Source organism: Podarcis bocagei (assembly GCF_964188305.1).
Source record: "Podarcis bocagei genome assembly, chromosome: 2".
Classification (NCBI taxonomy): Eukaryota; Metazoa; Chordata; class Lepidosauria; order Squamata; family Lacertidae; genus Podarcis; species Podarcis bocagei.
Window position 1 is genome coordinate 12,182,670 of NC_138126.1, and position 21,026 is coordinate 12,203,695.

The 21,026-nt window shown below is 46.3% G+C and overlaps 2 protein-coding genes across 9 annotated transcripts in view; both read left to right on the plus strand.

Annotated features, from left to right (window-relative positions):
- Positions 1-2,365, plus strand: part of LOC308580360 (uncharacterized protein) — a 40,106-nt gene extending 37,741 nt beyond the window's left edge. For all 8 annotated transcript variants that reach the window (XM_081181791.1, XM_081181792.1, XM_081181795.1 and 5 more), the window contains exon 12: positions 1,151-2,365. The gene's annotated coding sequence lies outside the window, so the exon portion shown is untranslated. The remainder of the gene's footprint in view (positions 1-1,150) is intronic.
- Positions 2,366-5,954: 3,589 nt separating this feature from the next.
- LOC308580494 (uncharacterized protein) lies at positions 5,955-16,588 on the plus strand. Its single transcript, XM_081182209.1, has 7 exons — positions 5,955-5,989; positions 9,314-10,122; positions 10,584-10,707; positions 11,076-11,158; positions 13,387-13,513; positions 14,394-14,486; positions 14,940-16,588. Exons 2-7 carry the CDS (start codon positions 9,673-9,675, stop codon positions 16,235-16,237), a joined length of 2,175 nt encoding a protein of 724 aa, XP_081038335.1. The 5' UTR covers positions 5,955-5,989; positions 9,314-9,672; the 3' UTR covers positions 16,238-16,588.
- The last annotated feature ends 4,438 nt before the right edge of the window (positions 16,589-21,026 follow it).

Here is a 21,026-nt window from a genome sequence, read left to right on the forward strand (position 1 = left end):
CAATACTTGTTAAGGTTTTGTTTCTGTTTTTCATGTTTTTTGCTGGGGGTGGTGGTTTATATGCATTTTACATGGGGCTCATCCAACTGGGAAGGGAGCCCATCTAGGAGAAGGAAGACTCTGACCCTTAACCTCTACTGCCTTATGGGATATCTTCGGGAGGAGAAAAGGCTAAGGAGCAAAACCCTACACAAATCTGGAGTCCCTAAAATGGTTGGAAAGAGCCTTGTACACCTGCTTCTGGCAACTCCTGCAGCCAAGCTGGTGCCAAACGTCTTGCTCTGCTTTCTTTCTTTCTTTTTTATAAAATATTTATTGAGATTTTACACTAAACATAAGTTTTTAAAAATTAAAAATAATTAAACCAACAATTACACATACAAAAAGGAAAAAAAGGAAAAAAAAGGAAAAAAACCGAAAGCTAACAAGGAAGTTACCAAAAAACAGGTAGTTGAAAAAATAAAAAGAAGAGAAAAAAAGAAAGATATCTTAAAAAAGAAATAATCCATTTTTCAACATTTTTAAGTTCATTTGCTTATTTCCTTGACCTCCTCACACCTCCCCTTTTTGTATTCCCGTTTAAAAAGTCCTTTCAGCAAATCCTTACCCTCTTTCATTTATCTTTATATTCTTAACCTATTATTATGCTCTGCTTTCTTTTGGACCACATCAACGAGGCTGAGAGGGGGGTCTTGTCCTCTGGCCAGCCCAGGACCTCCAGACACAGGGCTTGTGCCCTGTGGAGGTCACTTCCATGCTGCTAACACAGTAGTTTGACTTGACCCCCTGATGCGTTCTCCATTGTCCATCGAGACAGATGGAGGCCAACAATTTTTATATGTCATATACCACCTTGATGTATTTTTATGACAGTGCATATTAGAGCATTTTTCCTCAGTTTGGCATTGACTGTGGCTGACAGTAGTCCAGAACATCTGGCATTGAGGACCAGGTTGTCAAAGTCTGCATTAAATTAAATCCAGGCCCCCTTAGGACCGGTGTGGGGACTGTTTGGCACTACAGATCTTACAGATCTCTCTCTCCCACCCCCATCCTAACCTTATTGGGAAGATAAAATAGGTATCAGGGAGAAGAATCATCTGCATTTCCCTGAGCTTAGAAACAAATAAATTTTCACTTTCTTTTGCAGGTTCCTCGATCAAGATTGCCAGCCTGAAAATGAACAAAAAGAAGAAGTTTTTATTAATTTACGTATTACGTTTTTTGTTATACTGCTCTGTGGCCCAAAGCCCTCTGTGAGTGGTTTATAGTTAAGTGCAGGTTTTTTAAAAGAAGAAAAAAGAAAAAGCACCAGAATATATGAAATTGCAATATATAACAGTATATAGATAAATGTCGTTAATAATGTAATTTAAATGCACACACTCTGGAATGAAGTAAGTCTTCGGCTGGTTGGTCTTAGGCTCTCAGCCTCCGCTTCCCTTTGTTGTGACTGCAAGGATAAAATATTGAGGGTGAGGGCATATCCTCCTCATCTTTTAACGGCCAAGTTGGAAATGTGTCTATGCAAACGTACACCCATTAAATACATGTACGCACATATCTGTGCATGCTTGCCGAATAGATATCAGGTGGATGAACTTGATGAACCTCTTTGTACTAAAGGTCCCTGGATTACGATCCTATCGCTGAGAGAGATCTCCGTCCCGTGGCAACCTCCCCATCGCATATGGCATGGCCTCTTTTTCCTGGCTGCTTGGCTATACCAAGATGATTATCTTTTAGAAGCGGTCTTCCTTGCACAGCACGGAGTCAGGAGGAGTGGGGTTGTATTAGTCACTGCTGCCGCCTCTGTCCCATCCCTGCTGCCCCTCTCTTCCTTTTAGAGGCTCCTCACATTGTTTAGATTGGGACCAGGACGACTTCCTGTCGCAGACATTCGTTCCTCCATGTATTTGGGGAGGGAGGTACATGGCTCAAGACGAGGATGCCGTGGGATAGGGGTGGGGGCATGGCATGGCTACCCAGAACATCTCTCCTCTCCTTTAGCCGATTCTATTCTAAAAGCCCAAACAAAGCGCTAGTTTAAATGGAAGCCCCTGAATCAGTTTACACCAAGCTACTATTTGTTCTCCTGCTTCGTCCTGCGGTCATTTCTTAAAAACAAAAATCGGTATAGAAATGAAATAATAATAATAATAATATCCAGTTTGAATGTAACTAGTTCTACTAGCAAATTTACCAGCCCTTGTTCGACTTGTTGTAATTTTTTTATAAAAAAAAACCACAACCCTGCTTTGTAGCCATGCTCTAGACACTGCTCCAAGTGCTTCTAATTATTTTTGTATATCGGTAAGAGATTATTTTGAATCGCTGAATAAATAAAGCTACGTTACCTGTACAATCGCTGGTTTTTTCCCCTCTGGGGGTGGGGGGAAATTGCCTGCTTCCTTCTATATTTTTGCAGTGTTTCCCTCGCCACCTTCCCCTCTCTCCCCTAGTGAGTATTAACAGGATGGGACAGGGGACATTTTCTAAACTGGGTTCCCATTTTCTAAACTGGTATGGTGTGAGGTGTGCTGAATCTAGGATGCTTTATAAAGGGCCCAAGAAGGGCAGAGCGCAGCCGTATTTTGGCCAGCAGTGCTTTGAGGAAGCATAGAGTGAGAGACTCGCAATGGCCAAACAGATCTCTATGAGAAAGAGGACCTGAGCACAAAAGCGCACGCCTCCTCTGTGGTTTCCAGCAACATTATTGTCTGTGACTGTGGAGGCAGGCGGTAGCCATTGGATAGCCTTATGTGCCATGCCTTTATCTCATCTTTTAAAGCCATCCTAGTGGTACAGCCTTAGCAAATCCTTCCTTTTAACTGTCTCAAATCTTCCCACATTTAGCTTCCTGGGATGTCCCTAGTGTTGTGAGAGAGGGAGAAATCTTTTATATATATATATATATATACAGTGGTACCTCAGGTTACATACGCTTCAGGTTACTGACTCCGCTAACCCGGTAATAGTGCTTCAGGTTAAGAACTTTGCTTCAGGATGAGAACAGAAATCGTGCTCTGGCGGCGCAGCGGCAGCGGGAGGCCCCATTAGCTAAAGTGGTGCTTCAGGTTAAGAACAGTTTCAGGTTAAGTACGGACCTCCGGAATGAATTAAGTACTTAAACCGAGGTACCACTGTATAATAATTTTCTTTTATTCTTATAGACAACATTTTCAATGTACGATTCTCCCATATTTCCCCCCAGCTTTGACTATCTATCTGCCCTGTTGGTCTCCTTTTCCCACACCTCTTTTAATTGATCCTCCATTTCTACTAATATTTTATAAATTTCACTGGTTTCCCCTTCTATAACTTTATTTTCTTCTTTGGAGATGGTATTTAACACATCAGATTAAATCAAATAAACAAGGAATATTCGGTGTTAGGTTGGAGGGGATGCCAGGAAACAGGGAATTCTGTTCACATGTGGTAGAGGTGTAAATCTGTACATTTTTTAGCAGAGTGTTTAAGGAGATAACAGAAATCGCTGGGTTAAAGCTGACCGAAAGCCCAGAGGTAGCATCATTATCAATTTACGATGGGATGGAAGGTTCGCAGACCATGAAGGGCTTGCTCACAAATTTATTGACAGCTGAATTATGAATTATGATAGCTAGGAAGTGGAAGGGGCACGCAGAATATACAATGGGAGAATGGTATAAAGAGGTGTGGGATATAGCTATTAATGATAAATTAACATGTGCCATTAAGGTAAGATGAGGAATATGCAGGAGTAATTATTTTGAGGCGATACAGAAGGTGTTTGTAGAATTTGTACTGTTAAAACAGAAAGGGGTCAAACCATCACAAGAGGTGTTGAATTTTTGGGAGGTTGGATGGTTACAATGGAATGGTCTTGGTGGTAAGGTGCACATTTTTATTCCTACATATTTATGATTATTACTTTGTAAAAATAAAACAGAAAAAAGAAATATTTTCCCCCTCTCTACCCTGTCCATGCCACACATAATTTTATAAACTTCTGTCATGCCACCTTCTTCCTTGTCTTTTCTCTAAACAGTCTCAAATGCTTCAATATTTCTTCATATGGGAGTTGCCCCACCTCCTTGATCATTGTCTGTTGTTGCTTCGTTTTTCTGTACGCTGCTTAGAGATATTTTTAATAGATTAAGTGGTATAGAAATGAAATAATCAGTTGGGCTGCCCTTTTTTGAACCTTTTCCAACTCTGCAATATCCTTTTTGAGGATTGGTGACCAGAACTGGTACTCTGTATTCCAAATTTCAGTCTTTTTTTAAGTAGGAGACACAGCTACCTACCTGTATTGCACACCCTTGGCTACCTGAGGTTCAGGCAGGCCTGGCCGAGGAAAATAAAATATTTCCAGCATGTCAGTTGGGCAAAATATTCCTGCATTGCAGAGGTTGCGCGAGATGACCCTCTGACCCCCTTCCAACTCTGCCATCCTGTTAATTTGCCTGATCAGCAGCTAGCTTGATTTTAATTTTACTTATATACTACCTTTTTTAAAAAAGCACCTCTAAGTGGACTGTATGAAATTGTATAACATAGACGCAAGAATGCATAGATACAATAAAGACTTTAAAAACAAGTAGGCATAATAAAATAATCAGCTAAATATTGTGGCTAGCCATCTCTGACTGTTCCCTATGAAACAATAGGGTCTGTTTCTGAGATTAAATAGTGAAATTAAATGATGGCTAGAGAAAGGGGTTTCTTGGGAGGAAAGCAATGACAAACCTAGACAGCATCTTAAAAAGCAGAGACATCACCTTGCCAACAAAGGTCCGTATAGTGAAAGCTATGGTTTTCCCAGTAGTGATGTATGGAAGTGAGAGCTGGACCATAAAGAAGGCTGATCGCCGAAGAATGGATGCTTTTGAATTATGGTGCTGGAGGAGACTCTTGAGAGTCCCATGGACTGCAAGAAGATCAAACGTATCCATTCTTAAGGAAATTAGCCCTGAGTGCTCACTGGAAGGACAGATCCTGAAGCTGAGGCTCCAAGACTTTGGCCACCTCATGAGAAGAGAAGACTCCCTGGAAAAGACCCTGATGTTGGGAAAGATGGAGGGCACAAGGAGAAGGGGACGACAGAGGACGAGATGGTTGGACAGTGTTCTCGAAGCTACAAACATGAGTCTGAACAAACTGGGAGGCAGTGGGAGACAGGAGGGCCTGGCGTGCTCTGCTCTGGTCCATGGGGTCACGAGGAACATCTGTTTGGGGTGCCGAAGGTTCAATCCTGTAGCTTCTCCAGGCAGGGCTGGGAGAAAGACCTGCCTGAAATCCTGGACAGCTGCTGCAAGTCAGTGCAAACAATACTGAGCTATAAGGACCTATGGTCTGATTCAGAAGAAGCCAGTTTCCTATGCCCCCTTGTGTAAGTAGTGGTTGAACATTTGCCTCGCCTGCGGAAGGTCCCAGGTTCAAATCCTGACATCCCCAAGCCCAGCTGGGAGAGTCCTCTCCTATGAAATCCTGGGCATCTCACATTACTGAACTTAACAGACCGGCTGCTCTTAGTAGGGCAGCTTCTATATCTTCCACAGTATAATTTCGCGATGGGCTCTCTGCCAAACAGCATGTCATTTTGTCTGGCCCGATTGAATCACCCAGCAGGATTGCACTGTTATTGAATATGGTTTCAACAACCTTTTTTCCACACCTGACTGCAAATCCCAAACTTCCGCTCTCTGAGTTCTTAATAGCCTTTCCCATTTAAAATAATAATATATATATTTTTTGTAAACTTAAAAAAAAAAATTATTTAGCCAGATGCCACTTTTCCAGGGTAGTGTGTTCCCACCCTCCTTACAGGTTAAGGGTTAATCTGACCGAGTGCCGCATTCCTAGAGAGTCCCTTCAGGAGGCGAGGTTGATTCGTTGCTGGAGGCACTTCCGGCCAACCTTGCCTATCCCCCTTCGCTCTACCTTTGCAAAAAATAAAAAGGGGGTGGGGGGGGTGGATGGGCTTTGGAATTTCTCCTGGAAAGAGGTGAGTGCAAAATGCATTTGGGGTGAAAAGGGTGCATTGAAGAGCTGGCGTAGCAGAAAAAAAATATTGCAGACCAGATTCCATATTTATAGGAATGATTGACACAAATATATATTTATTTAAAGAAATTGCAGAGGGTGGGGAAAATATCTAAAAGTAATGGTAGTGATAAAGGCACCTTTACCGCGAGCAGAGAAGGCCACAGTCCTGCTTGCATTTACCTGGGAATAAAATCCCATTTTTTCATTGGGACTTAAGACTGTATACACCATGCAATTAAAGGATGTTTAAATCCCATTCTGCACCCCCCAAAAAAGAATCATGGGAACTGTAGTCCGACCCCCACGGAACTACAATTCTCAGCACCCTTTGCAAACTACAGTTCCCAGGGTTCCGGGGAGGGGGGGCAGGGCGGGAAGCATACTTTAAATGTAGGTCTGCCATAGTCAAAATAAAAAAATTCCTTCCAGTAGCACCTTAAAGACCAACTAAGTTAGTTCTTGGTATGAGCTTTCGTGTGCATGCACACTTCTTCAGATACGAAAGCTCATACCAAGAACTAACTTAGTTGGTCTTTAAGGTGCTACTGGAAGGATTTTTTTTATTTTGACTATGGCAGACCAACACGGCTACCTATCTGTAACTGGAACCATGGAAGGCACCACATTGAGCCGCATGAAATGGAAGTCCGGTATCTGAAGAAGTGTGCATGCACACGAAAGCTCATACCAAGAACTAACTTAGTTGGTCTTTAAGGTGCTACTGGAAGGAATTTTTTTATTTTAAATGTAGGGTTATTCAAGAGACCAATTCCTGAAACCTTTGCTAACTCTGGGAAGCAGAAACGGTTTATTCGTTTATTCGTTTTGTGCAACGCTGGCAGATTTGTGACGCTTGGAGTGGCGTTTTATGCTCTGGCTGCTAGAAAGATTAGAAAGAAAGAGCTAGACAGTATTGCAAAAAAGTTGTGTAGGAGATTCAGAGGTCTGGCGGATGTTAAGCTAGGTTTGAGCTAGCAGATTATATTTATGAATTCCGACTCCCTTTCTTCAAATCACTGATGCCTTGTTTTACGTAATTGCTGTTTGGTGTATGCTATGATTTGCAGTTATGGCGATTGTACTGCAATTGTCACCCATTAGCGAGCAAGCTTTTGAGTTCCACAGAACTCTTTATATTAAACTGAGAGGCAGCGTGGTGTAGTGGTTGGAGTGGGACAGGTACAATCCTAGTTCAAATCCCCTCACCTGCAAGTGTTACTGCGTGACTATGAGCCAGTCACTATCTCTCAGTCTAGTCTACTTTTCAAGGACGTCGTGAGAATTTTAAAAAGGCAGAGGAACTTTGAGTTGTATCTAGACTTGAGTCAGTTGTGCTTAGGATGCTTAAAATCATTGTGAAAAATTAGTAATGGCTTTAGTCCAGTTGGTTTCAATGGGAACTGACCGAAACTCAAGTCTGGATCCTACCCTATATGTATGTGTCACGGACTGGTTGGATGCAGAGGAATGGTGGTCAGAGGAAGAAGACAGGGAGGAGAAGGTGTCAGAAGCTAAAGAGGTAACAAGGTTTAGTGAGCAGGGAGAATCTGTGGCAGAGAGAAGCCCAGAATCAGAGGCAGAAGCAGAAGCAGGAGAGTGGGATGAGGAAGGCCAAGAGGCAGAGATGGGTCAGGCTGGTGAAGAATCATGGGTTTTCTCCTCCTCCTGGTGTGACAAGCTCCCCTCCCCCCTTGTCTCCCAGAACCAGAAGAGGCATGAAAAGGACGGAGGAGAGGTTCATGCAGGCAAAGTCTCCATTTGCTTGGGAAAACCCTGGAGAGGAGGGGACTTAGACAGCTGTGGGGAGGCAGGGGCAAAGCCTAACAGGGATGAGCTGCTGGGCTCTTTAAGCCTGATATTTGGCCCAATATCATGCTCTTTCTAATACAGTGGTACCTCAGGTTACATACGCTTCAGGTTACATACGCTTCAGGTGACAGACTCCGCTAACCCAGAAATAGTGCTTCAGGTTAAGAACTTTGCTTCAGGATGAGAACAGAAATCGTGCTCCTGCGGCGTGGCAGCAGCAGGAGGCCCCATTAGCTAAAGTGGTGCTTCAGGTTAAGAACAGTTTCAGGTTAAGTACGGACCTCCAGAACGAATTAAGTACTTAACCCGAGGTACCACTGTACAAGTGAAACCTCAGTTTCTGAACGGCTCCGTTTTGGAACGTTTTGCCTCTCGAACACCAAAAACCCGGAAGTAAACACTGTGGTTTTTGAACGTTTTTTAGAAGCCGAATGTACAACACATCTTCCACTTGAGTGCAGGACGCTCTTGCAACCAATCAGAAACCACACCTTGGTTGTCTAACATTTTGGAAGCCGAACGGGCTTCCAGAACGGATTACGTTCGACAACTGAAGTTTGACTGTAAAGTGTTTACTCCAAATTGAATGCTGTGATTTATTGCCAGCTTGCTCCTGACAGTATGAAACAGTGAGATGTTTGGAGGAAGGGTCTGATCTAAATACAATGAATAATAACTCCTACAACACATCTCCGCTTAAGGAGTAAAGGAAACTGTCTGGTCCTGAGTCCAACCATTGATCTAAGTAGCTTGGAATTGTTGACACTGGCTGGCAGTTGCTCTCCAGTGTTTGAAATGGGAGTCTCTTCTTCTCAGCCCCACCTGGAGAAGCCAGAGATTGAATCTGGAATATTCCAGATGCATAGCAGATACTCTGCCAGTAAGATATGGCCGTTCCCCAATTTTTCAGAAGACTGAGCAGAAACACGGGTGCTGTATCTTGCGTTTCTCAACCTACGTGAAGGTTTGGGTCCTTAGTCATTTTTAGGAGAGCAGAGCTCAGCTCCTCTCTCCCCACACCATTCCCATGCCTCCAATTTTTTAGAGTGAGCTGAGACTCAGAACAGTATAAAGCTTCCGGGATGCGGGTGGTGCTGTGGTCTAAACCACAGAGCCTCTTGGGCTTGCCGATCAGAGGGTCGGCGGTTCAAATCCCCACAATGGACTGAGCTCCCGTTGTTCTGTCCCAGCATCTGCCAGCCTAGCAGTTTGAAAGCACACAAGTGCAAGTAGATAAATAGGTACTGCTCCGGCAGGAAGGTAAACGGCGTTTTCATGCACTCTGGTTTCCGTCACGGTGTCCCATTGCACCAGAAGCAGTTTAGCCATGTTGGCTACATGACCTGGAAAGCTGTTTGTGGACAAACGCCGGCTCCCTTGGCCTGAAAGCAAGATAAGCGCCGCAACCCCATAAGTCATCTTTGACTGGACTTAACCATCCAGGGGTCCTTTACCTTTTTTATTATTATTACAGTGGTACCTCGGGTTGCAGACGCTTCAGGTTACCGACGCTTCAGGTTACAGACTCCGCTAACCCAGAAATAGTACCTCGGGTTAAGAACTTTGCTTCAGGATGAGAACAGAAATCGTGCAGTGGCAGTGCGGCGGGAGGCCCCATTAGCTAAAGTGGTACCTCAGGTTAACAGTTTCAGGTTAAGAACGGACCTCCGGAACGAATTAAGTTCTTAACCTGAGGTACCACTGTATTCAGCTTCTGTTTCCATAAGGAGAAGAATCTCCTCTTGGTAACTGGATATATTGCTTGGCTCGATCAAATGCTGTTGAACCGTGGGACAGAGCCCCATTGCCAGTCCTGAGAGAGAGAGAGAGAACATGGCTGCCGTAAAGCGAGGTGATCTTTTGGCTGCGGGACTGGAGTCCGAGGAGGCTCTGCAAGACTCAGCTGCCCTCAAAGCAGAGAGAAGGAGGATGGAAAGCGCTCGGGCTGGGTGTGGCATGGAAACCTGCAGAAAAACAGCTCCGGAGATCTTGAACCAGGATGCTCCAAATTCCGGTGTCGCGTTCAGGCAGTTCAGGTACCAAGAGGCCATTGGTCCCCACGAGGTTTGCAGCCGGCTCCTGGACCTTTGCTGCCGGTGGCTGAGGCCCAAGAGACTCACCAAGGAAGAGATGTTGGAGCTGGTGGTCCTGGAGCAATTCCTGGCCGTCCTGCCCCCGGAGATGCAGAGCTGGGTCAAAGATGGCCGCCCAGGGAGCTGTGTCCAGGCCGTAGCCCTGGCAGAAGGTTTTCTACTGAAGCAGCAGGAGGACAGAAGGCATACGGTGAGCGGGTTACATTTTGGTGGTTCATGCTGTGGGCATGAAGAAATTGTTGTTTTATAAGGAAGTTGTTTTACAGCCTTTCTCAGAAGCTTTGTTCTGCTGGTCACCCACCTAAAATAAATAAATGATGGATTAATAGACAATATGTAGGAACAAGACAAGGACCCACAGAGGGGAGGTTGGGAGTCCAGGAGATTCTTCAAAATCCTCTTTTTATGTTGGTTGTTTGATAATTGTTTGTAAATTTCAAAATCTAAAAAACTAAATAAAATTTAAATGAATGAATGGAGTTGAGAAAGGAGTAGAAAAGGGGGAATCACAGAATTGTAGAGTTGAAAGGAACCCCAAGGGTTATCTAGTCCAACCCCATGCTCTGCAGGAGTCTCAGCTAAAGCATCCATGACAGATGGCCGTCCGTTAAGAACATATTCCGATGCCCTTAATACTCTCTCCTGTTTTAGGTCCAGGAGCCGTTGATGGAGGTGGCCGGCCCTTTATCTGGTGCAAAGAAGGTTCCGTCGGACGACTTTGACAGGCCGGGACGTGGGGCCAAAACCAGCACAATGAAATTCCACCGAGATAAAGGTAAAATCCTGCATTTAGTGTTGGGGGAGGTGGTAAGATCTCGTTTGGCAATACTACGCGCAATAAGGATTTGGGTGTCTTAGTGGATCACAAGCTTAACGTGATCCACCAGGGTGTGACACTTTATAATGTGCTCTTTTGTTTTGCTTTGCATCTTCAGGCTTGGAAGCTGATTAAAAAATAAACCTTGATTGATTGGCTAGGAGGCTGATTAAAAAATAAACCCTGATTGGCTAGGAGGCTGATTAAAAAATAAACCCTGATTGGCTAGGAGGCTGATTAAAAAATAAACCCTGATTGGCTAGGAGGCTGATTTTAAATCTTTGTTTGGCCCTCTGCTTCTGATTCTACCTCCGTTTCATTAACAGACAGTGAAATGGCACCTGAGGCACATTCTGAATCTTCTCCTTTTTCTGCTGGAGGGGGGAAAGTCACCGTCCAGCCAACTCAGGTAGGAGAAAGCCCGTTGGGGAGACCTATTTTGGACAACTGGGGTGCCACTTTCTTATATATCCCTGGGCTTCTTTGGGAGGAAGGGTGGCACAATAACTCGCCGTCGCTCACAAAATACCATCCTTAGCACCCCCAATAATGATTTTCACAATTCCCTAAAGAATATAATTACATACTATCGTCACAGTTCCACAAAAGAACCTCTCTCAATTCCCCTCCTTCTCTTTTCAGTCTTCAAGATCAAGGATTTTTTGTGTGTGTGTGCGTGTGTGTGCAGTTTTAAGCCTGAGGGCCACATTCCATTCTGGGCAGCCTATCAGGGGCCACAGGCCAGTGGGCGGGGCCAGAGACAAAAGTAGGCGGAGCAGCAAATACAACTCTTACCTTTGTACAGTAGAGGGGCTGGGAGGGTGTGTGTAGTGTAGTGTAGTGTAGTGTAGTGGTGTAGTGGTTAAGAGCGGTAGTCTTGTAATCTGGGGAACCGGGTTCGCGTCTCCGCTCCTCCACCTGCAGCTGCTGGGTGACCTTGGGCCAGTCACACTTCTCTGAAGTCTCTCAGCCCCACTCACCTCACAGAGTGTTTGTTGTGGGGGAGGAAGGGAAAGGAGAATGTTAGCCGCTTTGAGACTCCTTAAAGAGAGTGAAAGGTGGGATATCAAATCCAAAAAACTTTCCGGGGGTTCCTCATTCCTGTTCAAAGCCCTCAAAGCCACCTACGGGGAAAGCTGTGAGTTCAGCCCATTTTGACGGTATGAACCTTTGAATCTTGCAGAAGAGGGATTGGGAACCTGTTGCCCTGTAGGTGTCGCTGCAGTGCAACACCCATCATGCCTGACAGCTGTGCTGGCTGGGTGACTGATGATGATGATGATGACGACAACAACAACAACAACAACAACAATGTAATATTTCACTCTGGGCGACTTCCAAGACATAAAAACACAATAAAACATCAAACATTAATAGTAACAGACTGATCCAATATAAAAATCACAGTAACTTTAAAATAAACAACTTATATAAAACAATCCATCAGAATCTAATAAACAGTAAAATTAAACATCAGCAAATAATAAACAGTTCAACCACAATAAAGAATTACCAATCAATAAAAGTAACAGCAAATCACGTAAAATACCACAAAACATACAAAACCATGTAAAAGGATCAAGCTGAGAAACAAAGAAGAGAAGAAGAGTTTGGATTTGATACCCCACATTTCACTCCCTTTAAGGAGTCTCAAAGCAGCTAACATTCTCCTTTCCCTTCCTCCCCCACAACAAACACTCTGTGAGGTGAGTGGGGCTGAGAGACTTCAGAGAAGTGTGACAGGCCCAAGGTCACCCAGCAGCTGCATGTGGAGGAGCGGAGACGCGAACCCGGTTCCCCAGATTACGAGACTACCGCTCTTAACCACTACACCACACTTTTATAAGCACCACACTTTTATAAGCACAACTTATAAAACTATTTTTAAAAAATATCCCTGAACTCCTCTGTTGCCAGCTACTGCGGCTGCTATTCTCAAAGTCATAGTCTGGGAAAGGCTAGGTGGGGCAAGGCAGGAGGAAACACCATTGCCTGATGAGGAACAGAAAGTCTAATATCACCTGCAAATTCTGCACCCTGAAAACAACCACCTGTTCCTATTGTCTTCTTTGGGTGTGTGATGGAAGGAGAGCAATCATCAACCCATTTTCTGGGATGTTTGGCTAGGAAATAGTTTTGTATTATAAGGACAGAACTACCCAAACTGTATAGAAACTTATTCATGTATCCTACTACAGCGGCAAGAATGTTATTCGCCCCCAAATGGAAAGAAACAGAAGTCCCAGTAAAGGAAGAACGAATACAAAAACTTGCAGAATACGCAGCATTAATAACCGGAAGAATAAGAAATCAAGATAACAAACTTTTTGTAAAAGAATGGAAGTGGTTTATTGAATATTTACAGATAAATTGTAAACAGATAAGAACATTGGCAGGATTATTGTAATAATCTGCAGTTTTATAAGAGTATACATTTAAAGCAGATGAATAAATGAGCAGATAAAGTTAATTTGGATATGCAGAAGATATTGAAAATAAACTTGAGGGACCGCAGAAAGAGGGGGGAAGGAAGACGAGTTTTGAAATGTTAAAATGATTGTAGAATGATTGAAATATATAAACCCGAAAAGCATAAATAAAATAAAGAAAAAGAAAATAGTTTTGTATGTGTTTCAGGAGCCTGTGGTTTTCGAGGAGGTGGCTGTGAGTTTCACAGAGGAGGAGTGGTCCCTGCTGGTTCCAGGCCAGAGAGCATTGTACCGGGAGGTCATGTTGCAGAATTACGGGATGGTGGCCTCTCTAGGTAAGGATGCCTTTGGCCATAGATGAGGCAGGGGGTGTTGTTGGATTCCAACTTCCCTCAGCCCCCACCACCGGCCAGCCCATGCCAAATCAGGTAAACCACTCTATAATTCTCACTCTATGATGGGAATAGGGGGGCTCCTAACTACTCCCAGCAGCCTTATCAAACACCATCTCCCAGAATTCCTTGGGGGAAGCCATGATCATTTAAAGTAGTAGAAAAAAGACAGTCACGGAACCAAAAACTACACCAAACAAATGAAATACCATGAAAATCCCTGAAACGAGAAGTAATCGACTAAAAATATTAAACTAAATAACAAAAATCACAAAGTTTAAGGGAAAAATTAGAAAAACCTAGAATTGAATAAAACCTTAACGGGATGCTGGCTACAAACCTCGTTTCACTGAACTATTCAGTTTCCTCAGAAGGAAATAGAAAAATCATAAACCTTAAATGATTTTAAACAAACTCAAGAACAGGGCTGAAACGCTCCCCTGAGTTTACAAAAAAGGTTTGAAAACCTCAATAGCAAGTTTAAGACACAGTCCTATTTAAAGCAAGCCAAGCCGTAGTGATAAGGAATTGAGGACTCGGCTGTGAAAACTCTAGTATTGCCTTTTAAAGTGGCATGATAGTGCTATTAAATGTGAGGTGTGACTGTGGCCTGACTAGCAGTCTCTGTCTGGGGTTTCATGCCGGTGAATCTCTCCCAGACGTACCTGGAGGTACCAGGAATTGAATTTGGGTCTCTCTACATACAAAAGTAAATGCTGTAGCACCGAGCAACAGTCCTTCCTGCGTGGATGGAAAGATCTTGGAAGCTCTCTTGCGGCCCCTACATAACCAGCTGTTTGATTTTTATGTTTTGAATATCTAGAAGCTCTGCTGATTCCCAAGCCTGACCTCATCTGCCGGTTGGAAGAGGAAGAGCTCATTGAGCAGTGTACTGAGGAAGGGGAGAGTTTTAAAGGTGGGCAAAAGACTCATCTTTTGTTTCTCTCTTTTAGCATCATCATCATCATCATTTATTATTTATACCCCGCCATCTGGCTGAGTTTCCCCAGCCACTCTGGGCGGCTTACAATCGAGTGTTAAAAACAATACAGCATTAAATATTAAAAACTTCCCTAAACAGGGCTGCCTTCAGATGTCTTTTAAAGATAAGATAGCTGCTTATATCCTTGACATCTGGTGGGAGGGCATTCCACAGGGCAGGCGCCACTACCATGAAGGCCCTCTGCCTGGTTCCCTGTAACCTCACTTCTCGCAATGAGGAAACTGCCAGAAGACCCTCGGCACTGGATCTCAGTGTCCGGGCTGAACAATGGGGGTGGAGACGCTCCTTCAGGTATAAAGGACCGAGGCTGTTTATTTGTTCACAACTTAGAAGCAGGAAATAAACAAGCATCTCTGTTTATTTCAGGCTGGAAGAGGGAGAACGAGAATGAACTTTATGAGGCTGCTGCGGAGGGAACTGAGACTCGAGATGTGAAAGAGATATTTGTGAGTGAAGATGGACCAGAGATTCAGGTTGGAAAGCCGGCAGTGAAGGACAGATTCCTTTACTTGCAGGATGTGGAGTTCCACGAAAGCTCGTTCCAAAAGGAACCGTGCAAAGTAAGGAGGAGGAACGAGTGCGCTGTGTGTGGGCAGATCTTCAGTCACAAATCGAGCCTTGTTACTCATCAGAGAATCCACACAGGCGAGAGGCCCTATAAATGTGCACTTTGTGGAAAGAGCTTCAACCGAAGGACGCGGCTCACTTCACATCAGAGGCTGCACACAGGGGAGAAGCTGTATAGCTGTTCAGACTGCAGCAAGAGCTTTTGCGAAAAATCGAGTCTTAACGCCCATCAGAGAATCCACACAGGAGAGAGACCCTATAAATGCTTGAACTGTGGGAAAAGCTTCAGCCGCAGCTCAAACCTTATTGCTCACCAGAAAATCCACACAACACAGAAACCCCGTAATCACTCCAAAGGCAGCAAGGGCTTCTCTGTGCAGTCTAAGCACAATTCACGTGAGAAAATTCACAAAGGAGAGAAGGATCTGTGTAGTTCCGTAATCTTTAGCAAGAGCATCTCTGATGACATGAGTCTTCCTGGACATCCAGAAATATATGCGGAAGAAGATCCTTATAAATGTTTTGACTGTGGGGAAAGCTTCAGTAAGAGCGCCAACCTTTTTAAGCATCAGAGAATTCACTTAGAGGAGAAACCATACAAATTCTGTAGTAATAGCTTTTCAGACAAATCCGGTCTCATGACACGTCAAGGCATCCACTCGGGAGAAAAAACATATAAATGCTCAGTGTGTGAAAAGAGCTTCAGTCGCAACTGGAGCCTCCTTACACATCAGAGATACCACAGAGGGGAGAAACCTTATAAATGCTCGGACTGCAGCGAAAGCTTTTGCGACAAATCAAGTCTTATCAGGCACCAGAGAATCCACACAGGAGAGAAGCTCTATAAATGCTTCATTTGTGAGAAGAGCTTCAATCAGAGCACAAACCTTTTCACACACCAGAGAATCCACACGGGAGAAAAACCGTATAAGTGCATCGAGTGTGGGAAAAGCTTTAACCAGAGCTCACATCTTATCAGGCACCAGAGGCTCCACACTGGAGAGAAACCCTACAAGTGCTCGGAATGTGGGAAGAGCTTCACTCAGAGTCCAAATCTCATTCGGCACTGGAAAATTCACGCCAGACAGAACACGTAACGACGGCTTTTTGACTTTTATGAAAAAAATAAAAGCATCAATCGGCGCACAAGGGAATGACACATTAGATGACGTCTTACGAGAGAAGGAAATTGCTCACACAAATGAGAGGTGGAAGATTCCTGCATTGCAGGTGGTAGATTGGATGACCTTTTGGGTACCCTCCACTTCTATGATACGGTCGTGCAGCAGAACAGTTTCATGTGCATGTAACGTTTTTCTAGGTCCCTCTGGGGGTTTTTCCCCTGCAGAGACTGCAGTCCCATCCTAGTAGTATAAGCAAAGTAGAGCTATAGAGTTGGAAGTGTCAATGTGCTGAATTTTCATTAATAAACCAAAACAAAAAATAAATGCAGTGCTCAAACAACTGATAAGAACATAAGAAGGAGCCCTTCTGGATCAGGTTCAGCTAGACTGGTGACTCAGAGTGGCTGCCGAGAACATATAACACCAGTCCTGAGAGACCTGCATTGGCTCCCAGTACGTTTCCGAGCACAATTCAAAGTGTTGGTGCTGACCTGTAAAGCCCTAAACAGCCTCGGTCCTGTATACCTGAAGGAGCATCTCCACCCCCATCGTTCAGCCTGGACACTGAGGTACAGCTCCAAGGGCCTTCTGGTGGTTCCCTCCCTGTGAGAAGCAAAGCTACTGGGAAGCAGGCAGAGGGCCTTCTCAGTAGTGGCACCTGCCCTGTAGAACGCCCTCCCATCAGATGTCAAGGAAATAAGCAACTATCTTACTTTTAAAAGACATCAGAAGGCAGCCCTGTTTAGGGAAGTTTTTAATGTTTAGTGCTGTATTTTGTTTTAAATATTTTGTTGGGAGCCAAATTATTATTATTATTACCTCACAGTGGCCAACCAGATGGCCCAATGTGAAGCCACCAAGCAGACCCTGAGCACAAATGGTATCCTCTCCAAACCGCAGTTCCCAACACTTAGTATACTGCCTCCGACTGTGGAGGCTAATCATGGCCTCTGTTGTGGCAGAGCACTAGAAACTAGATGGTCAGTTTTTTTAAATTTTTGTACCTGTTTCAATCTGCTTGCACTTTGTGCGAGATAAACTTGTTTCCCTCTGCGTTTCTCCTCTCTCTGGTCCTGTATAAAAAATAATAATGCATTTCTTTGCAAGTTCTGTGGTTGAGATTAGATGTCTTGTTGTTGTTCCAGTCTCCACCACTACCGTCCAGCTTAGATTCCCCAGACATCCAGAACTAGAGTGCAAATCTAGTAGCTGTTCGAAATGAGATGTTGCCCCAACAACAGGCAAATGAAAGGATTTAGAGAGGCAACTCTGGCGCCTGTCTCCTTCCTGCCAAGCGTGCTTTGTGCTTTCTGGCTCAGAGTTTGGCTTAGACCCGTTTCGTCTCTGCTCTTGGGGTCTTGGGGATAATCATGGAGGCTCAAGAGTAGGTGTCGGGGTGGATGTTGGGCACAGGCCAGCAGTAACTCACAAGGCCTCAGTGAAATTAATTCTTTATTCAAAGAAACAAAATGTCTCAGGCCTAGTGAGCGCAGCAACTTCCATAACAACAGCTTTCCAGGCAAAGCCAGTCTTCCCAGTAGGCCTTGCCCCTATGAGGCAGGACTGAAGGCCTTCCTACAGTCTTCTCCCTCAGATCCTTCCAGAGCAATCTGAGACTCCAAGGCCTTGTCTGTCGCCGTTCCACCTTCTTCATTCCTCTTCTGGTCCTGGGAAACCAGTGGAGAGGGGAGGAGGAGACACACATGATGCTTCGCCAGCTAACTCAATCTCTGCCTTTGGGCCCCTCACCTCTCCAGGCTCCTGGTTCTGAACTGCCCTCTGCCACAGCCTCTCCCTGCTCACTAAACCCTGTTGCCTCTCCAGCTTCCGACACCTCCTCCCCCCGTCTTCTCCCTCTAACCCAGGCATCCCCAAACTCAGCCCGCCGGATGTTTTGGGACTACAACTCCCATCATCCCTAGCTAACAGGACCAGTGGTCAGGGATGGTGGAAATTGTAGTCCCAAAACATCTGGAGGGCCGAGTTTGGGGATGCCTGCTCTAACCACTTATTGTTGTCCCACCACACATCCCCAGGCTCTGAGCCTTCTTCCCCTGGGGGTTCCCCAGTTGCTGCCTGCCACCACTCTTCTGCATCCAGCCAGTCCATGACATCACGGGGGTGGGGGCGTGTGCATCTAGAGGTGGTGTGTCAGGTCTCTCCCATTCCTCAGCCTTCCTCCAGTGGGACATCTCTGGGTGTAGGGTCTCCAGTTCCTGGTCAGTGGTGGCTGGTGCCCATCGGGGCTGGTAGGGCAGAAGGCAAGGAGCCCAACAGTAGGTGGCGCCAGAGAGCCAATGGGATAGAGTCCCCATCGTCTTCCCTGCTGCATTCTGCAAAGGCAACGCAAAAGCTGAGGAGGAGGAAGGTGACGGCCAGAGCCGCTTTCTGGACTGCTTGTAAGGGAAAAGGCTGGGCACAGGGCTGCCTGAAGTTTCCGACTAAACATACGGAAAATGGCCCATGGGTGATGGGAGTCCACCAACATCGGGAGAGACATAAGTTTCTCCATGTCCAGGGGGTGCTTTGTTAGGGACATCTGCTGTTAAACAGCAACCCATTATTGACGAAAAGCTGGCCTGTGTGTTGAAAGCCATCAGGAAACCCATTCAGTTAATGGGGGGGGGGTGTATGTGTCCTGACCTGAACTGGGGAACCACGGTTAAAAAACAGGAAGCAGAGGCAGAGGGACCAACCATCAGCTTTCACAATGGAGGGATATTGTCAGGGCTGCCTCAGGTCTCAGCTCACAAAAGACCAACGCCAGGTTCTTCTTATATACAAGGATGTTTATTGCAGTTCATTATTGGTTCCACAACCGAGGCGCGCAGCCCCGCGTCTCTTAGCCTAGACGTTTGAAGTCCCCTCTGAATCGGTCCCGCCCCTACACCAGCTTAAGAGGCTTGTGCTAGTCCACCTCTTCCTGTCTTTCCTTTTCCGCAGGGTCTTTCTGCCCCCCTGGGTTCCTTCCCTCCTGCTCTCTCCTGAAGCGGATTCCTCAGATGCCTGTTCCCCCCTCCTTCGTGCTTTGGGGCCAGGCTCCTCCTCCGGGCTCTCTCCATTTCCGCGCGCCTCCACATTTGAACTTGGCGCGCGTTCGCTACCCCTGACCTTTCTCTTGACACTTACACTACTCCCTGTACTACTCTCCGCCTCTTCCGGCAGGACGTCCTGCCCCGATCTCCTTCCCGTCTCCTTCCTGCTCCGCTCCGTGTGTCACACTGGGAACTCCACTCTCTTCACTTCGTTCCTGCTGGGAGGCCGGCCCCGATCTCCCACTCCCACTCGGGGTTTCCCTGCTGCTTCCCTGCTCCTGGCAGGTCCCCCCTGTGACCCCCCTTGGCCTGACTAGGGGCGCCCCCTTCTGGGAATCCTCCGATTCACTTGAGAGACTCATGGAAGACCTCAAGTCATTGTCATCCTCTTCCTCACTGTCCTGGGATTCTTCCCCATCGCTCTCCGTCTCCCCCCTCACCTGTGCCTCTGTCTCTGAACCCCTGACATCCATCCCCCCCTCGAAGCCCCCCCTTCCCCCCTCCCGCTGCTCGGGCGCAGGTTCCGGGGGCTCCGTCGTTGCGGAGGTCGCTGCCGGACACAGGTCGTCGACGTCGATCTCCTCTGCTTCCAGTTCATTGTTTGTGTGCTCGAACCCGTGGTCCTCTCCCAACATGTTCACGTTCTCCCCTCCCCCTGTTGCCTGGGTGGGGTCTGCTTGCCAAGGACCCATCCGCCACCTCGTGCGCCAGTCCTCTTCTGGTTGGTCGTCCCACCAGTAAGAAGGGTCGGTGTCCACCCCCGAACACGATCCCCTTGGAGGGCTCGACTCTGGCGTCGTCTCCTCTGCGGAGGAGAACCCTCGGAAGGTGCTGGCGGAAAGTGTGGGCGTAAAAAGCCAATCGTCGAAAAACTGTGCTGGCACGGGCCTGTGTGGGAAAAGGGCATGGAACTCATCCTTGAGGAGGGGTTCGTCCAAAGCGTAGTCCGGCACCCAACTGTTGGCGCTGGCCGGGGCGCCCTCCCTGGCGAGAAAATATTCTACTCCCTCTTCCCCCCATCTCGAGTCCAGAATCTCTGTGACCTCGTTGATTGGTTCGTCCCTAGGTGAGCTCCCCCTCTTGGGCGACTCTCTGCTCGGTTCTGGTGCCGTCCCTGACTCCTGAAATCTGTGTGGGGCCCTGTAAGGGGTGAGCACTGACCTATGAAAGACCGGGTGCATTCTGGACCCTTCGGGGAGGGCCAGTCGAAACGCTACGGGATTGATCCTGGCCTCAACTTGGTACGGCCCTAGTTGCCTGTGTCCTAGCTTCTTTTTAGCTAACGACTTGGCCGGCATTGCTTGGGCCGCTAACCATACCCAGTCTCCCACCTGGATGTCTTCCCCCTCCCTCCTGTGTTTGTCTGCCTGCACCTTATAGGCCTGTTTGGCTAGCTCCAAATGTCTCCGTAGCTCGTCGTGGACCTCTTGCAATTCTGCTGCGAAATGGTCGGCTTCCTGTGGTGCCCCCTCCCCCGTTGTTACGAGCCCCGGGAAGGTTCTGGGATGCCGTCCATTGTTAGCGAAGAACGGCGTCACCCCCGTCGACGCGTGCTTCGTGTTGTTGTAGGCAAACTCAGCCATCGGCAGGTAATCCACCCAAGCCGCGGGTCGTTGATTGGCGTAACATCTCAAGTACTGCTGCATGATCGCGTTGACTCTCTCCGCTTGGCCGTTGGTCTGCGGATGTCTCGCCGACGACAGGTTGATTTTGACGTGCAGAATCCC